The sequence below is a fragment of the Acomys russatus genome, chromosome 29 (genome assembly GCF_903995435.1).
Source record: "Acomys russatus chromosome 29, mAcoRus1.1, whole genome shotgun sequence".
Lineage (NCBI taxonomy): Eukaryota > Metazoa > Chordata > Mammalia > Rodentia > Muridae > Acomys > Acomys russatus.
This window is the reverse complement of record NC_067165.1, coordinates 5,286,061-5,311,817: the sequence shown is the minus strand read 5'-3', so window position 1 is coordinate 5,311,817 and position 25,757 is coordinate 5,286,061. Positions and strand designations below refer to the sequence as shown.

The window sequence follows — 25,757 nt, the reverse complement described above, 5'->3', positions numbered from 1 at the left end:
GTGTCGTGCACACTAGCGGAGGCCAGAGGATGGCATCAGTGTCCTGCTCTGTCACTCTTCTTATTCCCTTGAGACAAGGTCTGACACTGAACCTGGAGCTAGGCTCACAGCCAGAAAGCTACAAATTTCCTGTCACTAACATCCCCCTCGCCCCCTCCCCCACATCGCTGGGCTTACAGGCCCACAAGGCCATAGCTGACTTTATGAGAATACTGGGTTAAACTCAGTTTAAACTGATTTAAACCCAGCTTCTCATGAGTGGGCAGCTAGTGCTCTTACCCACTCAGCCGTTTCCCGACCCCTATGACTGGGTGTCCACTATCTCTTTCCCAGCCTCAGCGTCCTTACTTCAACTGGGAATGTGGGGTCCTGATGGTCCCTGTAACTGAGCAGCTTCGTATCATCTGACATTTCCACGACGGAGGAGACATTCTAAGAGAGCAAGTGGCGGGCTGGTGAGATGGCTTGGTGGGTAAAGGCACTTGCTGCCAAGTTCTGTGACCCGAGTTCTATTCCTGAGTTACACACGATAGAGCAGGGAGAATTGAGAACTGACTCTTACAAGTTGTCCTCTGACGTTCCTTTGCACGTGGGGTGCTGTGCACACCTCCCTCACCGCTACACACACATACATAAATAATATCTAATAATTTCTTTTTCAAACGTGAGCAAGTGGTGAGCCAAAGGTTTAATGACTGGGGCAAGGGGAGGGGCCATCTTTAAAGGGAGCCCGATGTGGGGGAGATAGCCCTGGTTACTTCCCAGCCTCCCTTCAGCCTCTCCCCAGGACCCTGAGGCCCTCTGAGTCAGCTTAGCCCAGCCCTCCTCTTGCTTTGAAGATAAAAAAAAAAGTAAAGCTTCCTGGCAGGCAGGGCTGATAAGGGCGGGTCTCCCTTGAGAATGGATTTTGAGCCTGCTGTGTTGGCCCTTTGGATGGGGAGTGGTGGTAGTGACTTGGCAGCTTGGGTGCTTTTACCTGGAAAGATATTCAAGCCCAGGAGGGACCACTAGTTACCCCAGCTCTGGCAGAGAGCCAAAAGGCAACTGTAGGGGATGACCTGCTGCCTGAGGTTCCTTCTCCAGCACCTGTGCTGGGTGAGCGTCCATTGGCCCTTTCATGGACAGTCATGGTGTGTGTGGTTTCTGTCTCCCGTCCGTCCGCGCTTCCTTTCCCTCATATGTTCTGTTTGGGTCTTGGGTTACCTGTTCCCGAGTAGAGCTGACAATGAAGAGGTTGCCCACGGGCTCAGCCCAGTAGGCTTATGCCAAACAGCAGATTTCTAAAAGGATCTTTAAGAGCTTGTGCCTGAGCACTTCTCAGATGCTAGGCACCTATCCTGTGAGCAGCTCTTTGGCTCTACTTGCTGTATCCCTTAGCAGAGAAACAAGCCTTCCAGCGTCCACGCAGGCAAAGCCGTTCAGGTCCCCGGTCGCCCATTAGGATTTCTCGTGTGGTACCGGGTTCCCCTTGACCGCCTCTCATCTTTTTTTCTGAAGTCACTCTGACTGGATTCCTTCCCTTCCTCTCTGTCCCCTCCCCCTTCCCTATCTGCTTTCAGGATGCTTGGCACGTCAGGGAGCCTGTCTGGGGTTCCTCCTGCACCAGGCTGCTGGCCTGAATCGCTGTGGCGTAGCAAACCCACCAGTTTGTGATGTATTGTGATTTGTGGGTTGGAAGCTTGGGCAAAGCTGGGCAGAGTTCTGCAGGGCAATTCATCTGTCTGGGAAGCCCAAGTGGAGGCTACTGGGTGCTGTTTAGCTTGTGGGTGAGTGCACTGGGGGGGGGGGGTGTCTAGTATGGCTTCATGGGCATTATGGTGGGCATGGCTGCAAGGTTGAGCTTAGCTGGAATGTCGTCCTGAGCACCCACATGTGGATTCTTTGTTGTGACAGTCTCAAGAGAGTCATTTCTTTTTCTTTCTTTCTTTCTTTCTTTCTTTCTTTCTTTCTTTCTCTCTCTCTCTCTCTCTCTTTTTCGAGACAGGCTTTCTCTGTGTATCCTCAGCCGTCCTGGACTGGCTTTGTAGACCAGGGACCAGGCTGTCCTCAGCCCCTTTTCAACAGTGAGCTGCAAATCAGAACTTTTATACATTTGGTAATAATATCCAGAAATTTTTTTTTTTTTTTTTTTTTTTTGAGCAGGGTTTCTCTGTGTAGTCTTAGCTGTTCTGGACTCACTTTGTAGACCAGGCTGGCCTTGAACTCACAGCAATCTACCTGTCTCTGTCTCCCAGAGTGCTGGGACCAAATGTATATGCCACTACACCCAACCCAGAAAATTCTTGATCCCTATCCTTACTCATTCCATCCCCCCTCTGGCTAACCGCCCCCCGGCCCCCGGCTACCCCAACTCAGTACTAGAACTTCTCCCTCACTTCAAGCTCCACCTCCTTATCTCTCACTCTAAAGATGGACTCTCAGCCAGCTATTGCTGCTAGCTGGACCTCTGAAATCTGCCCTAGGCTGACACTTTGGACAGCAGCATAGCAACACTGAGGACTCTCCTTGCCTCTCCTCACCCTGCAAGTCTCTCTCTCTCTCTCTCTCTCTCTCTCTCTCTCTCTCTCTCTCTCTCTAACACACACACACACACACACACACACACGCGCGCGCGCGCGCGCGCGCACTCAGAAAGGCAGGCCCCATCTCCCTCCATTTATAGATTCAAAACTTAGCCAGGCGGTGGTGGTGCATGTCTTTAATTCCAGCACTTGGGAGGCAGAGGCAGGCAGATTGCTGTGAGTTCGAGGCCAGCCTGGTCTACAAAGCCAAGGATACACAGAGAAACCCTGGCAAGAAAATCCTAAAAAAAAAAAAAATTTCAGAACTTGAGTCAAATCTGTTCTCTGGGGATCTACCCAGCCTTGGGCCACGTGGACCAGGCTACCCTCCCGACCTCTCACCCACTGCCCTCTGATGGTCACAGCTGTCCTCTTGGGACTTTGCATTCGCTCTTTTCTAGAGCCACCCCCTGCCCATGCCTTTCATAGTTGCTTCTTCTCATTCATTCATACGCTCAGCAGGACCCCCGCCCATCTGCCCCCTCCCTCCCTTACTGCCCGTTCTCTCCTCATCACCCCCCCTCCATCTTTTCTTTCCTTTTCTTTTTGAGACAGGGTCTCATGTAACCCAGGCTGGCCTCCAAGTTGCTTTCTAGCTGGGACCATGAACCACTGGTCCTCTCGCCTCCGTCTTCTAAGTGTTGGGATAACACAGCTGTTTTATGCAGTGCTGGGGGCATCAAACCTAGGGCTGTTTGAATATTAGGCAAGCGCTGAACCCACTGAGCCACACCCCTTGCTGCTCTGTGTTTTCTTTCCTTCTTTAAATGGTCTTGTCCCCTTTTTACTAGTCATGAGAGAGAGAGACTGTTCCCTTCAGTGCTCTGTCCTGAAAAAAAGTGAATAGGCATTTCAGCAGCGCTAAACCACGTTGATCTGTACAGTTGGCGTCTTTCTACCTGTCCACCTGGAGAGTTCTTGACCTTACCCTTACCTGGACTCCTCCAGCCCTTAGACCCGCAGCTAGAGACCCCAGGCCAGGTCAGACATAGCTTACACTCTCTTTGCTCTCCCTCCAGCCTGGTGGTCTGTCCTGTCTGGGGACCAGCCCCATTCCTTCTGGTTTCCCCACTCACATAGTTGGGCCTCAAGGGAAACCCCAGCCTGGGGCTGCCTCCTTTGCTCTGAGTCATTCTTTCCTGTCTTCTCCTCTCCCACCCTGCTGGGGGCGGGAAGCCTCAGCCACCACAGGGCTACGCTTTGGTTACGACAGGGGTTGCCACAGTTGAGTTTGTGGATGGATGAAGTCATGAGGCTGTTTTCACACAAACAGCTATTAAGGTAGAACCGGCCCTGAATGGAACCAACTTAAAACAAGGGGTCAGTGACGATAGTGCTGAAATGCGGGCACCAGGGACCTCTGCTTTGCTTGTTTTCTGTCTGTCCAGCCTTTCAGGTGACTGCTGATGACCAGGTCCGGCCTTCTCCAGCCATTTGATGGAGCAGGAGCACAGCTCCGTGGAAAACCTTGCTCTCCCCCCCGGGCTCAATCTCCAGGTTCTCACTGGGCGCTGGTGATGTTTCCAACCTGTACAAATGCGAAATATTGACAATAGTCTATTCATGGCCCAGCGGCTCCTCCCTGGGCCTGGCCCACCTGGTGTCTACCAACCCCCAGCTGCTTTCTAGTAATCACAGACTTTGATTCCAAGTCTGTTTCCTTCCTGAGAGTCTGGAAACGAAGCCTTAGTTAGTGTAGAGAGGCTTTGTTGTCAATTGGTAGTCCTGGGAGTAGGCCCCAGGCACCCTGGAAGCATGTTCCCCACAGGCCACCTGGCCCTTCTCAGCAGATGTCGCTTACCCCTGGGATGTGAAGGCTGATCTGTCTTTCTGTGGTGCCTTGGCAGTTTGGGCTACTTCCTGTGGCTCAGGGCCTGGCCTAAGCACAGTGACACCTTCTTGTGATACTCAGTTCCCATTTTATAGATGTGAGCCATGAGGTTCAGAGTGGCTTAAGGCCGGGCGGTGGTGGCACACACCTTTAATCCCAGCACTCGGGAGGCAGAGGCAGGCGGATTGCTGTGAGTTCGAGGCCAGCCTGGTCTACAAAGCACTTCCAGGACAGCTAAGGCAACACAGAGAAACCCTGTCTCAAAAAAAACCAAACCAAACCAAACCAAACCAGAGTGGCTTAAGTTATGGCTCCTGGTTCCCCAGCAAACTAGAGGCAAAAATCACGTCTAGAGTACCCAGAGCCTGCTGGGCTTAGCCACAGCCCTCCTGTTAATCACCTGTAACCCTGTATTTATCTTTCTTCTACCCTTTTCATTTTTTTCTTTTCTTTTTAAAGATTCATTTATCTATTATGTTTACAGTGTTCTACCTGCATGTACGCCTGAAGGCCAGCAGAGGGCACCAGATCTCATTATAGGTGGCTGTGAGCCACCATGTGGTTGCTGGGAATTGAACTCAGGACCTTTGGAAGAGCAGGCAGAGCTCTTAACCTCTGAGCCAGGCCCAGGTTCCTCTCACACAGTGTGAGGAATGTGGGTGCTGTGGGGCCAGGAGAGGTCGAGGCTACTTTGTAGTCCATCATCTCTTCTGAGCTAGAGACTGGGCGAAGCACCTGGGATGTTGAGGGGTGAGCCCCTGCAGAGCTCTCGGCCTCAGCCTTTCTCTGCCAGGCTTGCCCGCCTGGCCCTGCTCAGCATCTCCTCGGGCCACCCCCTGTGCTGAGTGACAGGACCCCCTTCTTCCAGGGCTCTGCAATGCTTCTTTGGAATGGCTTTTTAAATACAGAGAGTTGGGTTGCGCTAGAGGAGTCTGGGTAGGGTGGGGGTAGGGAGGACAAAGTGCCGGAGAAAGTTTGAGGATTCCTGGGGGATGGACGAAGGGGCTCCGATTGCTGGCAGAAGGCCTGGGATCTATCTCGTAGCAGGGTGGGGGCTCCGAGGCTCTGAGAGCAGCTGGAGGGGCCCAGCGCGGCTGCCAGCTTCCTGGGGCAGGAAGTCTTAGCTGCCCAGAATCTCAAAAGCTGTGAGCAGCTCAGGCCCAGGAATGTGTGGTGTGGAGCGCGGATCAGGAGGGGCCCCTTTCTCCCCGCCCCCCTCCTCTCTCTCCTGTTTCTCGGTCTGACATCTCTTTTCTGCTTTCCCCCTCTCTCTGTAACTGATCTCTTTTTCTGCCCCTTCTATCTCGTTCTTGTCTCCTCTCTAGAAGGAACTGTGACATCTGTGGCTGCTGTGCCCAGCTTCAGGGTAAATGAGGTGGCTTGCAGGATGGCAGGGCCCTGGGCCCATTGCCTGGCTTCCTGTTGCCATGGTAACCCGGAGGCAGGGACAAGCTGCATTCTTGGCCGTGTGGTGGGGAGGGTGTGAAGGGTTCTGATGGGGAAAGCCAGGCCTTTCCTTTATAAGCCCCTGAATGGCTCACCCCAATGCCAGGGCTCCAAATGGGGGAATTGAGGAGGAGGGTTTTGGGCTGGGTGTGGTCGGAGTGTCTAGGGGGGCACATAGGGGGCTAAGTTTACATTTGGGGCCACACTGCTCAAAGCATTCTGGTCTCTTTCTAGGCCTTCTGGTGATGGGGGGAAGGGGGATGGGTGGGCAGTGGCTCACAGGGAGGCATGGAGGACAAGGGTGGGAGGTGGACCCACTGGATAGTTGAGGGGTTAACAGCATGGAGTGAGCCCTCTGTGTTTCTGGGGCAAGCGAGCTCATGCTTAGGCAGCAGCTGGAGGGGTTGTGGTGGGCTGCAAAGCTGTATCTGAGCAGGGTCTGTCTAACTGATGTGAGGTACCCTCTCAGATGGACAGAGTTGTTTCCAGCATTTTCCTCCATGAGGGTGGGCCAGCAGGTAATGTTTCAGAAAGTTTTGGTCCAGGTCATTCTACCATCTCTATCCCTGCAGAGGGACATGAAGGGATGTGAGGGGAAACCCAAATGTAGGTGTGGGTGTTGGCTTGGACTGCCTGTGGTGGTATCAGATGCCCAGAGTCAGAAGGCAGGCAGGCAGGAGGCAGTGTAGCAAAAAACGGTCAAGCAGCCTGGGCTACAGAATGAGACACCATCTCAAAAAAACCCGAAAATGTCCAGCTGGGCGGTGGTGGCACACACCTTAGTCCCACGACTCGGGAGGCAGAGGCAGGCAGATCTCTGTGAGTTCGACGCCAGCCTGGTCTACAAAGTGAGTCCAGGGTAGACAAGGCTACATAGAGAAACCCTGCAAGCAAGCAAGCAAGCAAACAAACAAATAAAAAAAAACCATCCCCCACAAAACCAAACCAAAACAAAACCCCCAAAATATCCTCATAGAGCCGTGATTATTCTCCGTGTCATCTGCACATTTATCCCTTTAAGTTTTATGAATTGAGGAATCTAAACTTTGAGGGGGTGAGATACTTGCTCATACCCTACAGGCTGTAAGCTCTGGCACATTGTAGGTACAGTGCCCAAGCAATACAAAGAAGTTGTAGTGGGGGTGCTGTCCAGGGGAGAACTGAATCCTGGTCACATGGGCCCTGCAGCCCTGGGTGTGACAGCATTTTCTATGTTATGTACCTAGTCTATTTCTCATTGGACCTGACACTGGGATGGCGGCCTGCTTAGACACACTTACTGGATAGGCTGACCCAGCCTGGTGGCCAGCCCATGTGCACGCACGCAGCTAGAGGTCAGAGCCTCTGTGATTGGCAAAGTCCTTTGGCTATGTCCCCTCATTTGCACCTCAAGTCAGTCCTGCTAAGTCTTCAGAGTCTCCTTTTACAGATGAGGAAACTGGTTCATTGGGTCGCCAGGTGGCTGTTGAGCAAAAGATTATCTAATTGGACAGAAGGGAAGTGAGGTGCCCAGGACCCTCAGAGACGCTTGGGCTGGACTAGACGGAGATGCCATCTGGAGACCCCAGGACCTCCGTCTCCACATTCCTGTTTCCCAGAGTGGGAGACAGGCTGCTGGGATCTGTGATGGCTGCCGGCCCCTGCTCCCTGCTCTCCAGTCTCTTCCATATCATGTCTCCCACCTTGGTACTTTGCGGTGAGCCAGGTGCCTGTGGTTTCAGAAGTCTGTGTTATTCCTCACAATACCTAGGATGGAGATGGGGGCAGGTATGCCTGTTCTCCTGAAGGTTCCATACCAAAACCCAACCCAACCCAACCCAACCCAAAAACCAACAACCAAACAGCCGAACAAAAAAACACCCAGACTGAGCCTGTGTGCTGAGGTAATACATTGTGGGAGGTATCAGGTAGGTGAGCCACAGCAGAGAGCGCAGAGAGCATGCTGCAGCCTTAGTTATGCTGCAGTTTTAGCCTTGGGGTTGGTGAAGGATAACTGCATGCTAGGTTACTCACACATTCCAAGAGGCTTTCTGCTGGTTAAGATGATGTTGGGTCAAGTGTGGAGATGATTGTGAGTGGCTTTGGGATGGGCTACTAACATACCTATAATCCTAGCACTGAGACAGGAGGAAGGTCATGAGTGTGAGGCCAGCCTGAGCTACAGAGAGACCCTGGGCTCCCTGGCCTCTGGAAAGGAACGAAGATAGGTTTGTCTCATCTCTCCACAGTTACACTGTTCATCAAGCAAGGTCCAGCCATTTTCAGGACCTTCCTTGAGAAGTTTAGTTTGGAGGAAATAAACTTTGTAGTGATTTGCCCTAGAACGGCTAGTCTTACTCACTGATTTAAAACCTGGGAAAGAGACCTCCTGTGCCTCTGTTTCCCCACTGACATTTCTGATAGGTATAATTAATTTCTAAGACCTTGTCGGCTTCAAGATGCTAGGACAAAGGCTGCACACAGGCAAGCATGGCCTCAAGTCCTGGTCCTCTGGCGTAAAGCTGGGCTCCTCGGGCCCTGTGTGGGGGACCTCTTTGGCTTCCCATACATTTTGTCAGTGAGAGCGCTTCCAGTGTGTGTGGGTCAGATCATGATGACGATGATGTGTGTGATTGCATTTAGACAACAGCCCTGTGCTTGATCTAGTCCCCTGCCAGCTCCTTGGTGGGCCCGGGCAGTTCTGGTGACAGCAAGCATCAGATTGCAGATGAGGTTATTTTTATCCTTGGGGTGGAGGGAGGCAGATGCTGTTCTGCTGTGTTCTAGAATGGGGTGCGGGAGCAGGGGCTTATGGTCTGTATTCTTCCCGCTTGTGGCTGGCATTAACTGGGATTGGGGATCCCCTGTACAGACTCTTGCATTTGCTTCACATCAAGTCAGGCCTGCTTCCAAGGCCCTGAGGGTACCAGGAGTGGGGAGAGGATTCCCTCTCTCTCTCTCTCCCTCCCTCCCTCCCTCTCTCTCTCTCTCTCTCTCCCTGTCCCTGTCCCTCTCCCTCCCTCCCTCCCTCCCCCTTCTCTGTTTAGCACTCTCACAGTTAAATAAGAGTGTCGCAGTGGAGAACAGAATAGAGGGGAGGTATACATGCCTTGGAGGCGTTGGCAAGCGTTTCTTTCTGTAGGGCAGTTTTTCATGGCCGGAAGGTCTGGAAGACACTTTGGTCAAGGGCCGTTTGGAAGCCGGAGGAAAGTGAGGCCAGAGAGCTAACAATCTGTGTTCCGCAGGCTTCTGCCATGTGCCATTGTCACGCTGGTGTGCCCTGCTTTCTGCTCCCCCAGCTTTGTGTGTGCGTCCACGGGTTCCCGTGTGTCTGCGTGCAGGTGGGTGGGGGCCAGAGGTCAATGTCACATGTCTTTCTCATCTTGTGCTCTACCATATTTGTCGAGACAGGGTCTCTAACTGAACTTGAAGCTTGTATACCCGTATATTTCGAGGACCTATTTTGATTTTTTTATAACATTTCAAAAACATATTTTGAGACTATGCTAGGAGTTAAGAGTGTCCAAGCATAAGGCGTTTCTGCTTAATTTTAAAAAGTATGTCATGTACACATGTAAGTTTGTGCATGGAGGTCTGAAGAGGGTGTCAGATTCTCTGGAGCTGGAGTTACAGGCGCTTGTGAGCCTTCTGACATGGGTGTTGGAAGCAAGCTTGGTCTTCAGCAAGAAAGTCACGCTTCCTTCACTAGGGATCAGTGTCTCTGGACCCTTTGCCCAACATTCTTTTATGAGGAAATGGCCTTTCACAGGTGTTGAACCTGTCTACACTCCTGGCCAGACATTAAGGGGTCGTCTCCATACCCTGGCCAGCACTTATTTCCAATGATTTCATTGCTGTTTTCTTTTTTTTTTTCTTTCGGAGACAGTGTCTGTCTTAGTTACTTTTCTGTTACTGTGATTTAAAAAAAACAAAAAAAAAACAAACCACCACCACGACCAAGGCATCTTATAAAAGGAAGCATCTGGGGCTGGAGAGATGGCTCTCAGTGGTTAAGAGGACTGCCTGTTCTTCTAAAGGACCCGGGTTCAATTCCCAGCACCCATATGGCAGCTCACAACTGTCTGTAACTCCAAGATCTGACACCCTCCCACACCAACGCACATAAATTAAAATTAAATATTTTTTTAAAAAAAGAGATAAAAGGAATCATTTAACTGAAGGGCTTGCTTACAGTTCCAGAGGGTGAGCCCAGGACGGTCACGACGGGGAACATGACAGCTGTTGGGCAGGCATGGTGGTGGAGGAGCACCTGAGGATTTACGTCCTTATGTGCAAGAAGGCAGATGGAAGGAAGAGAGTGCCTACTGGGAACGAACGACAGGGGGTGTTTGCTACCCCCAGTGACACACTTCCTCCTCCAACAAGGCTACACCTCCTAGTCCTTCCCAAACAATTCCATGGACTGCGTGTGTGTGTGTGTGTGTGTGTGTGTGTGTGTGTGTGTGTGTGTGCGCGCGCGCGTGCGCTGGGGTATGACAACATTCAAATATACGAGTTTACAGGGCCATCCTCACTCATGCCACCACAGTGTCTCCGTGCATCCCGGGCTGGCCTCTCTAACTTGTCATTTCCCTGTTTAGAGCAGCCACTAAAGTACTGGAATCACAGGCAGGCGGCACTGCACCCAGCTTCTCCCTGTGGTTTTAAGTTCAGCTGTCCTTGGGGTCCCACTAGTCTCAAGCATTTGGCAGGTCTAGAAACTGAGATGAGAAAGACCTGCTCAGGTCTCCTGGGGTTCATGTGCTGAGAGACCTTGCTGTGCAGTGCCAGGAGGCCAAGGGGCAGGGCTGAAGGTGCCAGCTGAGGCTGGGCTTCTAAGGGAAGAAAGAAAAGGCTCGTCCCAGCTTTCTGTCCATACTGAGTTCAGGCCTTTCTCCCTGTCTCAGTGAGGGCCGAGAAGTAAGGCAAACCCTCTGCCTGCGGCCTAATCACCTCATCGGCCCATGGCCTCTGCTGTGGGATCTAGGGTTTTGGGCTATGTTCATTCCTCTGTCACTGGCTGGCTGTGTGACCTGGGGTCATTTTCTTCATTTCTCTGAGTCCCTGCTCTCCTTTCCTCTAAGGCCAGCAGAAATGCTGTGGAGAGCTCCTCATAGTCCTTTGCTGCTGGGCTTGGGCTGACACCACCACCAGCAGCTTCTCAGAGGCCAGGTGCCTTCTCTCCTCCATGGTTTGTTCATCAGTAGAGGCAGATGCTGTGCAGGGTAGATTAATAAGAACTTGGAAGCCTGGCGTGGTGGTGCACGCCTTTAATGCCAGCACTCGGGAGGCAGAGGCAGGGGGATCGGTGTGAGTTCGAGGCCAGCCTGGTCTACAAAGTGAGTCCAGGACAATGAAGGCTACACAGAGAAACCCTGTCTCAAAAAAAACCAAAAAAAAAAAAAAAAAAAAAAAACCAAAAAAAAAAAAAAAAACCCAAAAAAAGAACTTGGGAACACCTAACGTGGGCCCCCCGACCCTCAAACTGACATAGAAGAGGTGCTTAAGCAAAAAGACACTGGCGCTCATTTCTCTTCCCTTCCAGCCGCTCCACGCCCCAACCTGGAAAGTGCAGTGCTGGCATACTGTAGCTACAAGTAACATCCAGATGCCTGCTTATGTCATGGGTGTAGCCTGGTGCTATAGACCGAAGGAAGCCCAAGGAACAGTCCGCTGGCCCCTTCCTTCCAATCCCGCTTTTCGGAGTGGGAAACCATAATGCCCCTTTGTGCCTGGGCTGCTAGGAGTCTCCTTTCAGTTGCTTCCTCCTTACCAGTTATTTAACTCAATTTACTTACATTCTTGTTCTCAGTGCCACTGCCCCCGCCCCCATGTTTGTGTGTGTGCATGTGCGTGTGTGCATGCATGCTTCACAGACCTTTGGGGAAAGATGGTAGGGGACAGAGGAGAATGGACCTTTGGAATGCTGACATATGTCCTTGGCTTGCTGATGGATCCAGTGGCTGGGAGGTTGTCCTGGTTGCACTGGGCTCTCTGAGAGGCTTGGAGCCATGGCCTCCTTTGTGTGAGGACAGCATCCAGTTTAGGCAACATCATTACATGGCTCAGTGAAGGCGGCTTCAGACAATGAGGCCTTTTGTGGGGATTGGCTGGTGGCTTCCAGGGTGGGCCAAAGGGCCCTCTTCCCACCTCCTCGTGGGATGCCCTTCCAGCACCTCATGAGGCCTTGGGAGAGGCAGGATGGGGGAGGGGAGGGAGGAACTCTAACTGTAGCCCGTGCCTGGGCTTGAAGCACTGCCACGTGACCCAGTGGTCCATAGATTGCTGGGGTTTCAGATTCTGTCAGCACGTTTCCTGGAGGCTGGTGATAACCAGTGCCACCCCCACCCTGGTTGCCCTGTGGCCCTGCCAAGTTCGTGGTAGAAGGGCAACGGCTAAATGTTTGCCGCGGATGGACATGTGCCAGGAGCGTTACATGCTTAGTCTCCTTTAGCGGCCTCTCCTTGATAACCGTTGCGGACAGGTATTGAGATCCCATTTCTTTTGTTGTTGTTTTGAGACAGGGTGTGTCTATGTAGCCTTGGCTGTCCTGGAGCTCACTTTGTAGACCAGGCTGGCCTTGAACTCGCAGACGTTTGCCTGCCTCTCCCTCCCAAGTGCTAGGATTAAAGGCGTGTGCCACCAGGCCTGGCTTATGATCCTGTTTCTCTGGCCGAGGAAAATGAGGCCTATACAGGTCAAACAAATTGCCTGAGATTGTGCAGGTTCATTACGTAAATGTACTTGAGCCCTTGCCAGGTTTTACTGCTTCAAGGGCTCCCAAGCCTGCGTCTCCTCCAGGGTCCTACTTTTTTTTTTTTTGCTCTTGGACTGCTGTTCTAGAATGGGCCCATAGACTCTGGGCTCCCTGCCCTCACTAACCACTGTGGGCCATTCCATTCTACAGGTTATTTCAGGATTGAAAGGGACCCCCTTTGGTTTGATCTTCAGGCCCCAAACAAACACCATCCCTCTCCTGTCTTCACCCTGTAGATGCTCCCAGCATTCTCCTACCTGCTCCCCACTTCTGTTCCCTCTTCTTTCTTTCCTTCTTTCTTCTTTCTTTCTTTCTTTCTCTTTCTTTCTTTCTTTCTTTCTTTCTTTTCTTTCTTTCTTTCTTTCTTTCTTTCTTTTATTATTATTATTTTTCCTCTGGTCCCTGAAGCCTCATCACACCTCAGACCTTCCTTCATCCTTTAGGTCTCAGCTGGTTCCCGGTCTCCCTTCCGCAGCGGTTATATAGAGCACCTGCTCTGTGCCTGGCCTGGCTTTCTCTCCTTGTCCTGATGAGATGGCACAGCTGGCTCAGTGCTGTGATGGAGACAGTGGGGGAGAGGGGAGGAGAAGAGGTTCTGACGGCAGGGGAACAGGGCTGGAGTGAGGAGGTACTCCGAGGATCCCATGCAGTTTGGAGCCATGAGAGGACAGCGGCTGGGACGAGGGACAGGACTTGCAGTGGCTGGACCTTGACCACTGATCTTGACAGCAGTGGAGAGCCAGCTGGTAGTCTTGAGTAAGGATCCTGCCTGGTGAGGAGTGCGCTTTAGGAAGGGCAGGGTGCAGCAAGAAGGTCTGTAGCAGGGGGCGGGAGAGGGGGGTGGGAGGGGGAGACCTGAGTAGATCCCCCTGGGAGGCAAGGCACAGCAAGTGGCTGTGGTTGGGGCTCTTGTTTTAATGGAAGCTGAGTCTGGCCAGTAGAGTGTGGGAGCCAAGGCCAGGCTGTGGATATATATACAGTTAGAAATGCAGAGGCCAGAGTGGGCAGACAGTGGGCTGGACTGAGTGTTTAAGAAGTTCGGATCGGCGAGATTTGGCTGCTAGGACCATAGAGGAAATGGAGGGGAAGTTGTCGGGTTGCTTAGCAGCAACCCTGGCTTGTGAGGGTTTCTATTGGCTCTCCATCTAGGTGTCACTGGGCAGCCTTTCCCTTTGTGTGTGTCTCATCTCTCACTGTAGAGTGCTTGGGCAAAGTGGTCTCTTCTGCTCTGACCTAATAGGTCTGTGATATGCCACGGACTAGGAGGAGGGAAACCAAGGCCATGGCAAGGTCAACTGGGGCCTAGGTCAGGACTTAAGTCTGGCCAGGTTTGGAGTGGCCTGGAGCCAGTGCCTGGCATAGCTGCAGTCTGGGAAGGCCTGTCTCTGACCTCCACATGCCCGCCCTCCCTCTCAGCTGTCTTGGCCCTGTCTGGCAGTTCCTGACTTCATCCCAGGCTTCTGCTCTCTTGGGAGGTGTGGCCATGCTCTAGCCTCCCCATTGGCGGAAGCGTTCCTGGCTGCCCACATCCCTGCCTCCTCCTGGCTGCCTGCCCATCTTGGCTGCATGCACTGAACAGACAGCCTTGGAGCTCAAGGAGAGAGGGGAGTCCGAGATATTTATGGGATAACAATTGGAGGCCCTGGTCCTGCTGAATGGGCAGTAGCCTGGGGGCTCTGCGCCTCTCCTTTGCAGAGCAGGGGGACAGTAGTAGCAAGCTCCTTAGCCTGCTTCAGGCCGAGTCTGAGCCCTGCTCACCCAAGCATGGTATTTCTGTTTCACAGGGTGATAGAGATGGCCCCATGGTTTCCCACTGCAAACTAGGTGGGTAAGAACTCAGACTAGACCCTAGGGGTTGGCTCAGGGAAGAAAGGACTTTCTTTGAAACCACACAGTGTCCGAGGGGCAGGATGGAATTTGTTCTTTCATTTTTGTTTGTCTCTCTGATGAGGTCCTACTGTGTGTAGGGTCCAGTTCATCTTGTATCCTCGGGTCTTTGACCTAGGGCCCAGAGTGCAGAGGAGGTGCTTGTCAAATGAATGAATGATTGAGTGAATGAATGAACCTAAATAGCCATAGAGTCGTAAGTCATAAGTCCTGTCTTTAGACATCTGGAGTCTGAAGGGAAGCAGGAGGCTCTCAGGGTTGAAGTGGAGAAGCACAGCAAGCCTGGACCTCAGTGCCAACAGCTGGCCTGGGCTCAGCTCTCCTCAGTTTTCTCGTCTGTAAGATGGGCCATGATTTCTGACTTCTGTGCTCCCACCGAGCATCCTGTGGGGCCAAGGATCTGGTAATTGAGGGTACTATGAAGGTCTTTACTGTGTTTATGACCACCAACAAGAACCCCCCCCCCATAGACTTCTTTTGTTTTACCCACCTGTCTTCTGCATCTTGTTTTCCTGAATTTCCTCAGCTCCCCCAGGGCTTCTGTCCAGTACAGCAGTTCTCAGCCTGTGGGTCATGACCCATTTGGGGGAAGGGGGCTGACTGACCCTTTCACAGAGGTTGCAGATCAGATATCCTGCATATGAGATGTTACATTACAATCCATAACAGTAGCAACATTACAGTTATGAAGTAGCGATGAAATACTTTTATGGTTGGGGGCACCACAACACAAGGAACTGTATTAATGGGTCACAGCACCAGGAAGGTTGAGAACCACTGGTCTAGAATGTTCTGAGAGCTCCTCACCATAAGAATGGTGTGGAAAAGCAGAGCCTACCTTCCTTCTCTCTGTGCAACCACACCCAGAGAGCTAGCCACCTGCATCAGCATCGATGCAGGCCCCCAGTGCATTGCCAGGCTGGAGATGCCTCTGGCAGTGGTTTCCATGGCAACAGAACCTGCTACTTGGAGTGTAGCAGCCTTCAGGCTACCTCTGAGAGCCTGAAAGAAGGACAGCTGTCATCTGTGGACCCCCACCCACGCCAAGAGTTCCTAGGTCTGCTGCCCTCCTCTCCCTTGTGGTCCAGCACTGTGCCTGGTACCCAAGGATTTTCTTTTTTTCTTTTTCCTTTTTCTTTTTTTTGAGACAGGGTTTCTTTGTGTAGCCCTGGCTATCCTAGAACTCATTCTGTAGACCAGGCTGACCTTGAACTCAGAGATCTGCCTGCCTCTGCCTTCCAAGTGTTGGAACCCAGCACTTCCCCCCAGTCTCCATTCTTTCTCACATGTGCAGGGATGCCCAGCTTTTGAGCACACTTCTGACTAGGGGGACAGAGATGGGACAGCAAGGCTCCCATCAGAGGGCCTACCAGGCGTCTAGTATTCTCCGGGCAGAAGTGAGGGTACCAGGAAGTTACACATTTTAAAATGCGGGATTAACTGCATTGACACTCAGTCTCCTTTGCTATTGACTCTCCCAGAACTTTTAATCTTCTTGGACCAGAACCCGCCCCCTGCTTACCTCATGAACCAGCTCAGCTGTACTAGAAACTGTACTAGGAACATGACCCAAGGTGTTTGTCCATTTGTGACTGCTGTGTCTCAGCATAGTGTCTCCACCTTCCACTTATTTTTGAGACTATTTCAGAATTTCCTTCCTTGTTGATGCTGAGGTAGAGATATGTGACTTCATGTATATACTGCTCGCTCTATCTATCTATCTATCTATCTATCTATCTATCTATCTATCAATCATCTCTCTATCTTGTCTCTGTGAGTGTATGGGTGTGTGCAGGTGTGTACACACAGGGGCCAAAGGAATGCGTCGAAGGTCTTCATTTATCACTTCCCACTTGAGGCAGACTTTCTCTCTGAACCCAGAGTTCTAATTTTCTTGGCTAGACTAGAAGGCAGCCAAGGTGAGTCCCTGACCATTATGGCAGGGAGCATGGCAGCAGGAGGGCAAACACGGCGCCAGAGCAGTAGCCGAGACACAGCCATGAGGCAGAGAGCTAACTGGGAATGGCAGAGGCTTTTGAAACTTCAAAGCCTACCGCAGGGACACACCTCCTCCAACAAGGCCACACCTCCTCCGACAAGGCCACGCCTCCTCCGACAAGGCCACGCCTCCTGGTCCTTCCTAAACAGTTCTATAAACTGGAGGCAGAGCATTTGCATATGGGGGGCATTCTTATTCAAGCCACCACACGCAGTTTGTTATATGGGTGCTGGTATCTGAACTCTGGTCCTCAGGACTTTGCAGCCAATGTTCTTAACTGCTAAGCTATCTCTCTAGCCCTTTTTGTAAGAGGGGAAGTCTTTCAAGGAGAAAGTCAAGGAGAAAGACATGGTGGCATGTCTATAGTTCCAGCCTTCTAGAGACTGAGGAAGAGCAAGAGCTCAAAGCTAACCTGGGCTACCCGGTGAGGCACTGTTTAAAAAGTCAATCTAAAGGAAGCCTTTAAAGCTGCCCACCAGCTGTAACAAGGACGGATACCCTCTCCTAAGAGGGAGCTGGCACACATGGCATTCCCCTGGCTCAGAGATCCTGGGCTGGAGGTGGTGGCGGCTGTTGATGAGGCTGGTGGGAGGTGATCCTGGCTGCTTCTCCCTCCCTGTACTTGACGAGTCAGGGTCAGGCAGAGCAGAGATGTACAGAACGCTGATCATGCTGCCCTCATCTGTCCCCAGGGCCTCGCCTCTGTGTTCTCTAGTCGGACATCCCGGAAGTCAGTCTCACATTCAGAGTCAGAAGATGCCTCTGCCATGGCAGAGGATGAGGAGTACCGGAACCCAACGGAGGTACAGATGAGCCAGTTGGTGCTGCCCTGCCACACTAACCACCGTGGGGAGCTGAGCATTGGACAGCTGCTCAAATGGATCGACACCACAGCCTGCCTGTCAGGTGAAGTGTGCCCCAGGCTCGCCATCACATCCCTATCGCCTGCCCTGTAGAGTCTGGGCAGGGACCTCAGGTTTTAAAGATGGTCTCTTCCTCTCTCATGAGTACCATACTTTTTTTTTTTTTTTTTTTTTTTTAAGATTTATTATTATCTGCATGTACACCTGCCTGCCAGAAGAGGGCACCAGATTGCGTTATAGATGGTTGTGAGCCACCATGTGGTTACTGGGAATTGAACTCAGGACCTTTGGAAGAGCAGTCAGTGTTCTTAACTTCTGGGCCATCTCTCCAGCCCACGAGTACCACACTTGTTCCCCACTGGCCTTAGTTCCTGCTGGTCTGGTCCCCTGACTCAAATACTCCGTTCATCTCCTAGTTGTCAAGGCAGCCGGTCCCTCTCATCCCCTTCCCGCTTCCCAGCTCTGAGTGTTGGTACTATGTCTCTACTGCAGCCTTAACCACAGCTATTTCCCAACTGGCTGGTAAAGGCCAGGCCCAGAGGCTGAGTGTGGATGCTCACAGCACTCTCCATCATAGCATCCAGAGTCTAACACGGTGACTTGGCTACACCAGCAGGCTGTGAGAGGCCCTGAGCCAGCTGTGCAGTCAGAGACAGGCCTCAGAGTGGACAAAGGCCTGAAGCAGAAGTGAGAGTAGAAGGGTGGGCGCTGCTTGTGGAGAAGCCTCTGGAAGATGTTTGCTCAGAGGCCTGCAGGACTAACATCTGGCTTTCTTCTCCCGAACCAGCGGAGAGGCACGCTGGCTGCCCCTGTGTCACAGCTTCCATGGATGACATCTACTTTGACCATACCATTAGGTAAGTGGCCCTCTGGCTTTATTATCCTTTTGGTCTCTGCCGACTCTTCAGCCCAGGGCCTGCATCCCTGTCTCCTCACCTAGCAGGCTGGGTGGCACCTGGAACGGACTCAGTTGACTGATGGCTTTGGAAGGTTGGACCATGGTGTCTCGGGGGTGGAACATCTTTCTGCAGGTGTATGGGATAGGATTGGCCTGCCGCTTTGTGCCATGAGGGGGGCTTTCTTGTTAGGGTGGGGCCGGGGAAATTGCCTCAGGTTTGCAGTTGGAAAGACTTCTCTGGTGGCGTATGGAGGCCTAAGGCTGGGCTGTGAAAATATGTAGAGCCAACAGCTTAGGGGTCCATGTGTCATGTGGTGCTATGTGATTTTGGGTAAGTCAGAGTCTATCTCTGGGCCTTGTTTTCCTTACCCATAAAATGAAAGGACTTGAATTTGGTCAGGAAATAGCTTTTCTTTTCTGTTTCTTTTTCTTTCTTTCTTTCTTTTCTTTTGTTTTCTTGAGACAGGATTTCTCTGTGTAGTCTTGGCTGTCCTGGACTCACTTTGTAGACCAGGCTGGCCTCGAACTCACAGCGATCCGCCTGCCTCTGCCTCCCGAGTGCTGGGTTAAAAGGCGTGCGCCACCACGCCCAGCTTTCTTTTAATTTCTTAAGATTTATTTACTTATTATTTGTACAGTATTCTGCCTGTGCACCAGAAAAGGGAACCATATCTTATTATAGATGGTTGTGAGCCACCATGTGGTTGCTGGGAATTGAACTCAGGACCTTTGGAAGAACAGACCTCTGAGCCATCTCTCCAGCCCGGAAATAGCTTTTCTGGCTCAGACATTTCTTCCTAGGTCTCTGGTCCATTGGGCTAGACACCGGGACCCAGCCTGAGCTTGAAGAATGAGCCAGCCACCTTTGGTTCACACCCATCCAGCTCTTGCTCAGGGATAGGTTTTCGTTTTCAGTGGCTGTACAGGTTAGAAAACTTGTCACTACCTTACATGCTTTGCCACTGAGCCTCATCAGGCGGGGGACACAAGGAGGCTGCTGAGTTCTTGGCCCAGGACAGACCTTTTTTGCTACTGGCCCATACCTAGATATGTCCTCCAATTCACAGGACATTAAGTATCAAGGGCTTATTCAGGGCTGCCTGGTGCTTTGTGTGTACTAATAAGGAGGATGTTGGGCCAGGCCCTCTACTCAGTCATCAACAGCTTGTTTACTATGTGTTCAGTGTGGGTTAATGTGCTGGCTAGTTTTATATCAACTTGACCCAAGCCATTATTTGGGAAGAGGGGACCTCAATTGAGAAAATGCCCCTGTCAGATTGGCCCATGGACAAACATGTGGGACATTTTCTCGATTAATGTGGGAGAGCCCAGCCCACTGCATGTAGGGGCAATCTGGGCAAGTCGTATAAGAAAGCAGGCTGAGCAAGCCATGGGGAGCAAGCCAGCAAGCAGCACCCCTCCATGGCCTCTGCATCAGCCCCTTCTCTAGGTTCCTGCTCTGAGTTCCTGCCCTGACTGTCTTAGATGATGAACCGTGACATGGTTTACCCCTTTATTCCCCAAGCAGCTTTTGATCATGGTGTTTCATCACAGCAACAGAAAAAATATAGTTAAAATAGTTCAGAGCCAGCCGGGCGTAGTGGCACATGCCTGTAATCCCAGCACTCAGGTAGGCAGAGGCAGGTGGATCACTATAGGTTCGAGGCCAGCCTGGTCTACAAAGTGAGTTCAGGACAGCCACGGCTATAGAGAGAAACCTTGACTCCAAAAACCAAAAACTGAAAACCAAAACCAAAACAAAACAAAACAAAAAACAGAGTCTTAACTAATCCAGAAAGGACTGGTGTCATGCTATGTTTGGGTACACAAACTACCAGAACATAACCCTTATACTCACTACCCAGTCTCCAGAGGAGCAGATAGAGAAATGTCATTTGTATTTGCAGTGGGATGTTGGGTGTTGAAGTGTGGCTTGGTGGCAGAGCATGTGCTCAGCATGCAGAGCCGCAGGTTCAATTCCCACCACCACCACAACAGAAAAGCAGAAGTCCCCCAGTGACAATGAGCTCTGGTTAGCTGTCGCTTTGTCATACTTGCTATTTTATGTCCCTCCCCCTCAGTTCTGGGAATCCAACTGTGTTCTCATGTGCTCCAGCTCAGTTCCTCTTATTAATTCATGTCTCACAGTGTTATACTTTACCAACATAATGCTTAGAATGCCTTTTCAATTTGTTAACATATTTAATAAAGAAGACTACAGTTATGAGGTCTTTGTTGTTAGTGTCTTCATTTTACAGAGGAGGAAACTGAGGCCCGGAGAAACGAGGAAACTTGCTGAGGTCATAGGCAGGGAGAGGACCCAGAGTTGACTATCAAGTGACTATCTGGCCTTGGTTCTTGCTTTTTTATTGGTGCATTTCCTGGGGTTGGGGGTGGCAGGGTAGGGTGTCAAGGAGACTCCCTGGAGTGCTCTGAGCTGGTTGGAGGACTGTTAGCCTTGTGTTTTGGAGGCTGTGACACAGTATCCAGATCTGACTGGTCCCTGTTGCTGACTTGAGTTCTCCCCATTGGGAAGCTTAGAGAGGGCTAGGGTGCATATGTGGTGGGTGGACCTGCTGCAGGGGCCGGAAGGTGACACTGAGTCTGGGTGGAGGAGTACCGAAGGACAGCACGCTGCAGAAAGCCTAGAGCACAGTGGTGGCCAGGATAGGCCTGGCAGCACCTGGGAACAGCTCAGGTTTCCCTTTGTTTTGTTTTAGTTTTTGCCATTTAAAAATATTTCAAGCCAGGCACGGTGGTGCACACCTGCAGTCTTAGCACTTGGGAGACTGAGACGAGGGAGTGTCACTATGCGTGTGATTCAAAACCGACTTGGCTTATATGACATAATAAAACCCTGTCTCAAAAAGTAACCTCCGAACAAATACACTAGTTTAATTAAATAAATAAAAACATTTCAAGAGACTCCCATACTTGAAAACCCCTACTCAGGGCCTGAGGCAGGAGCATCATGGGTTCAAGGTCAGCCTGGGGGTACATAACGAGACCCTGCCGCAAACAATAGAAGGCAAAGTGAAATATTCCCAAACATATCTGTTAGGACCAGGAACTAATTTTAAACAACTTCCACATGATTATCACACCTGGAAATGGCCAACTGTTTTTCCCCCACCAGTGCTGTACTGGCAGTTTATGTCCACACTGACTTGTGGGTTTGTTTTGCTATGTGGTTGGTTTGTGTTATTCCAGAAAGGCTGGAAATAAGTTTGCAAATCAATCGAGTCTTCTAATGCCACTGACTCCTAAGCTCTTTCCACAATCAGCTCTCTTGAGTGGAACTGTTTTCTCTCTCTGTCTCTGTCTTCTGTCTTTCTGTCTCTGTCTCTGTTTCTCTCCTTTCCTCCCTTCCTTCCTTCCTTTTCTCTTCCTTGAAGTTTGTGTGTTGCCGATACCTGCTCATTTGCTGCCATGAGATCCCATCACTTGAGTTCTGCTGTGAGTCTCACCCCGGTGTAATGGCACACACCCCTCTGTCCTCACCCTGGTGTAATGTCATATGCCCCTCTGTCCTCTGAGGACAAATGGGTCCCTAGAGAAGAACTTGCCACATTGGTTCATTTAAGGGGTCACCTCTGTGCATTGTGAAGACTGTCTGGAGGGTGTTGGGGAGCTAGAGGCTCCTGGGGGCTCCCCCACCCCCATCCCCCTGCCAGGAGGTGAGCAGCAACAGGGAAGGAGGCTGTTTTGGGCTGAGTCCTGGGGATGGAAGACAGGCAGGATGGTGAGAAGCTCCTGAGTGCAGATGGCTGTTGGGGAGGTGGTGACACTTGTCTTCCACCATCACAGCTGTCAGCCAGCAATTGTCAGGGCCTCAGGGGTGCTAGGAAAGCCACTGAGTCACTCCCAGCTATCTTCTTAAAAAAAAAAAAAAAGAAATATTTTTATTATTTTGGTTTATTTGCCTGAGCCAGGCAGTGGTGGCATACACTTTTAATTCCAGGACTCAAGAGGCAGAGACAGGGGATCTCTGTGAGTTCAAGGCCAGCCTGGTCTTTAAAGTGAGTTCCAGGAGAGCCAAAGTCATACAGAAGAAACCCTGTCTCAACAACAACAAATTATTTGCCTCTGCGTTTGCGTATCTGTGTGCCTGTGAGTTGTGTGAGTGTGTACGCGTGTGTGTGTGTGTGTGTGTGTGTGTGTGTGTGTGTGTGTGTGTGTAAGTACAGATGTCTGTGAAGGCCAGAGACCTTAGATTCCTGGAGCTGATTCTATATGCAGCTGTGAGCCCCGGGACATGGCTGCTGGGAACTGAACTCAGATCCTCTATAAGGGCAGTATATGTTCTTAACCCCTGAGACATCTCTCCAGCCCTCTCAGACCGCTTTTAGCACCACAGAAAGATAAGTTCACTTGTAAATCAGCAAGCCCCGATCCCTTCTGAAGAATCTATTCCCAGATCCCTGATGGGTGTCTGGAACCCTGAATGGCACCAGTCCCTACACATACTGTGATGTCTCCTGTAGATACACAGCCATGAGAAAGCTTAGCTAAAAATTAGGTGCAATCGGGGTTTAACAAAAAAAGGCCAAGCCAGGCCTGGTGGCACAAGCCTATAATTTCAGCCACTCTAGAGCCTAGGGTAGGAGTGTCAGGAATTCAAGACCAGCATGAGCTACAAAGTGAGTTCAAGGTCAGCCTGGGCAACTTAATGAGACCCTGTCTCAAAATTAAAGTAGAAAGAGAACTGTGGATTCAATTTACTGGTCGAGCACTTGCCTGAAGCCATTGGCTCAATCTCTGGTACTGAGGTGGAGGAGGAGAGGCATATAAGAAAGTTGATCAGTTATGACGATCTACTTTCATAAACATACTCTTTGAAGTTACCCTTCCCTTGCAATTATAACAATATATTTTCATAAACATTAAAGTTTTTGAAGTTATCTATCTTTTATTTTATTTTGTTTTTTATTTATTTATTTTTTTAATCTGTCTTTAAAAAAAAAAAACTTTTCATGGCTGGCCATGGTGGTGCATGCCTTTAATCCTAGCACTCAGGAGGCAGAAGCAGGTGGATCACTGTAAGTTCGAGGCCAGGCTGGTCTACAGAGTGAGTCCAGGACAGCCAGGGTTACACAGAGAAGCCCTGCCTTGAAAAAACAAAAACAAAACAAAACAAAAACAAACTTTTCATTTTATGTGTGTTGGTGTTTTGCTTGCATGTATGTCTGCGCCTCAATGTGTGTGGGTCCACAGAGGGCAGAAGAAGGTGTCAGGCCCCCTGGAACTGGAGTTACAGATGATTGTGAGCCGCCACGTGGCTTCTGGACTTGAACTGGGGAAGTCTTGAAGAACAGCAAGTGCTCTTAACCACTGAGAGCCATCTCTCCAGCCCTCTTTTCTAACTTTTGACCATGAAAACTCCCAAACACATGAAAATGTAGAACGTGTCACAGTTGCTAGGATCTGTTATCTCCCATTGTGAACTACTTTCTCTACACATGGACAAATGCATGTGAAAACACATTTTACAGATGACACTTGCCTGCCTGAGTGTCAATGTTGCTGAAAACAGTAACAGAGGCAAAGTATGCAGCACTGTGAGTAGCCGTCACTCACCAAGCCTCTGCACTGACTGACTGGCCTGGTGTTGGGTTCAGTCACCCTACCTGTCACTGGGCCTTGGAGGAATGGGCAGTCCCATGCTTTCCCAGAGCTATACACACAAGGAAACAGATTCAGAGAGGTCAGCTGACTTGCCCCAGGTCATCAATTTGTAGTGTGACAGTTGAAGCAGAGCACAACAGACCTAGTCTTGTGTGGCCACACTAATGGCCTTATGACTGGGGTGGACCTTTCCTGGCTTCGGTGGCGGGCAGTGCACTCTGCGTGTCCGTGACATCAGTGCTGCGGGGAGGTAAAAGGACTTGTTGAGGTCACGGTGATTGAATTGGGCCAGTTTTCCAGCCTTTTGCCCTCCTCAGCCCCACAGCCCACCAGCTGGGCACACAGCGAGCGAGGTGGCTCCCAGGAGATTTGTGTGGACATGGGAAACATTCCCAGAAGGACAGGCCGCTGCTGGAAAAACTGGGCTGGTTCGGCCTGTCTAGAATCCTAGCCCTGATGCAAGTTAGTTGGGTGACCTTGTTATCTGGGTGACCTTGGCCAGATGGCTTAGCCTCTCTGATGTTCAGCCCCTTGCGTAAATGCACGCACGGCACCTTTAAGAATCCCATTTCCCTGCCCGCTCCTCTCTCTGGCCATTAGCACTTGGTAAACATTTGGTAAATGTGAACTTAGGGATTCATTTGGCTACTGTTTAAGGAGGTCTGGTCCTTTCTCATGTATTTGGTGTGTTGGCGAGCAAAACATACACTCCCTGGGTTGAGATGTGGCCCAAGAGGAGAGCATGTGGCTGCCCTGTGCGGCCCCTGGGTTTTATGGACCACAGAAATGAAACAGATGAGAGCATCAAAGTCAGGGGTCTTTACCTAGTGCAGTTTACGGGCTGGGGACACAGAGGTTACTCCAGGAGGACTGTTGGAGGGTGAGCTCTGGACATGGGGGATAGGAGGGCTGCTCCAGGGAGGAAACTGCAGAGCAAAAAGAGGTCACTGTCGCCCCTGGAGAGTGGGTAGGAGAAAGACAGCACTCACGGAAGCTGTGGAACAAATGCTCATGTTGTCTGCTGGCTTGGTGACACTGCAGATGTGAATGTTCTGGGAGTGTCAAAGCGCTCCCCCCTCCCCGACCCCCCCCCCCCCCATCCCTGAGGCGCTGCGTGTCTGAGGCTCCTGTCCTTTCCCTTGGTCCCTCTGGAAGGCTCACCTCCTGCTTTCCTTTCCTCAGTGTCGGCCAAGTGGTGAACATCAAGGCCAAGGTGAACCGGGCCTTCAACACCAGCATGGAGGTGTGTGTGTGTGGCTGGCCCTGCTTGGGAGTGGGATGGCTTTCCTGTTCCACTCTGTCTTTTCGGATCCAAGCCCAAGCCCCCTCGTGCTGTAGGACCCTGACTAGAGTCCCTAAAAGGCTGGGGTAGGAGGGACCCTAAGGCCTTCCTTGCTAATGTCCCCCAGCACAGGAAAGAACACGGGGGCCAGAGAGGGCAAGGGCTTCTTTCCTAGCCAGACACGTTGAGTAGCAGGCAGGGACGGTAGAGGACGGCAGTGCTGTGTCTGGCCATGGTGCTGCAGTGGGCAAGCCTGGGCTTTTGCCCAATAGCTCACCTTGATGACTTCCGTCTCCACATCTGTACAGCGTGCCCATGACTACTGCACTCAGGGCACGGAAGGCTCAGTGGGAGCATGGCACGATGACGTATAGGTTTTGTGAGCTACCGAGGAGGATTTCACGTCTCCTCCTGGACTGCAACCTAGCGAGCCATTGATTCCCGAGTACCACAGAGGCTGGGGTACCAGGGTCCTGATGAGGCTTCTGGGCAGTGCACAGATGCCCGCTTATCTCGCATGCACCCGCCCTCCACGGATCTGTCCTTTCAGGACGAACAGGGGACCAGGGGCACATTTTAACCCTTTCAGTAATCCCTTGAGGGCAGCTGTGACCACCTCCCATTCCATA

The 25,757-nt window shown here is 51.2% G+C and overlaps 1 protein-coding gene across 1 annotated transcript in view; it reads left to right on the top strand.

The window, feature by feature from the left end:
• Acot11 (acyl-CoA thioesterase 11) overlaps window positions 1-25,757 on the top strand; it is a 48,718-nt gene that overhangs the window by 8,730 nt on the left and 14,231 nt on the right. Inside the window, exons 2-4 of the mRNA XM_051171156.1 lie at window positions 17,153-17,366; window positions 18,111-18,180; window positions 25,029-25,089. Coding sequence (XP_051027113.1) covers window positions 17,153-17,366; window positions 18,111-18,180; window positions 25,029-25,089 — 345 coding nt within the window. The remainder of the gene's footprint in view (window positions 1-17,152; window positions 17,367-18,110; window positions 18,181-25,028; window positions 25,090-25,757) is intronic.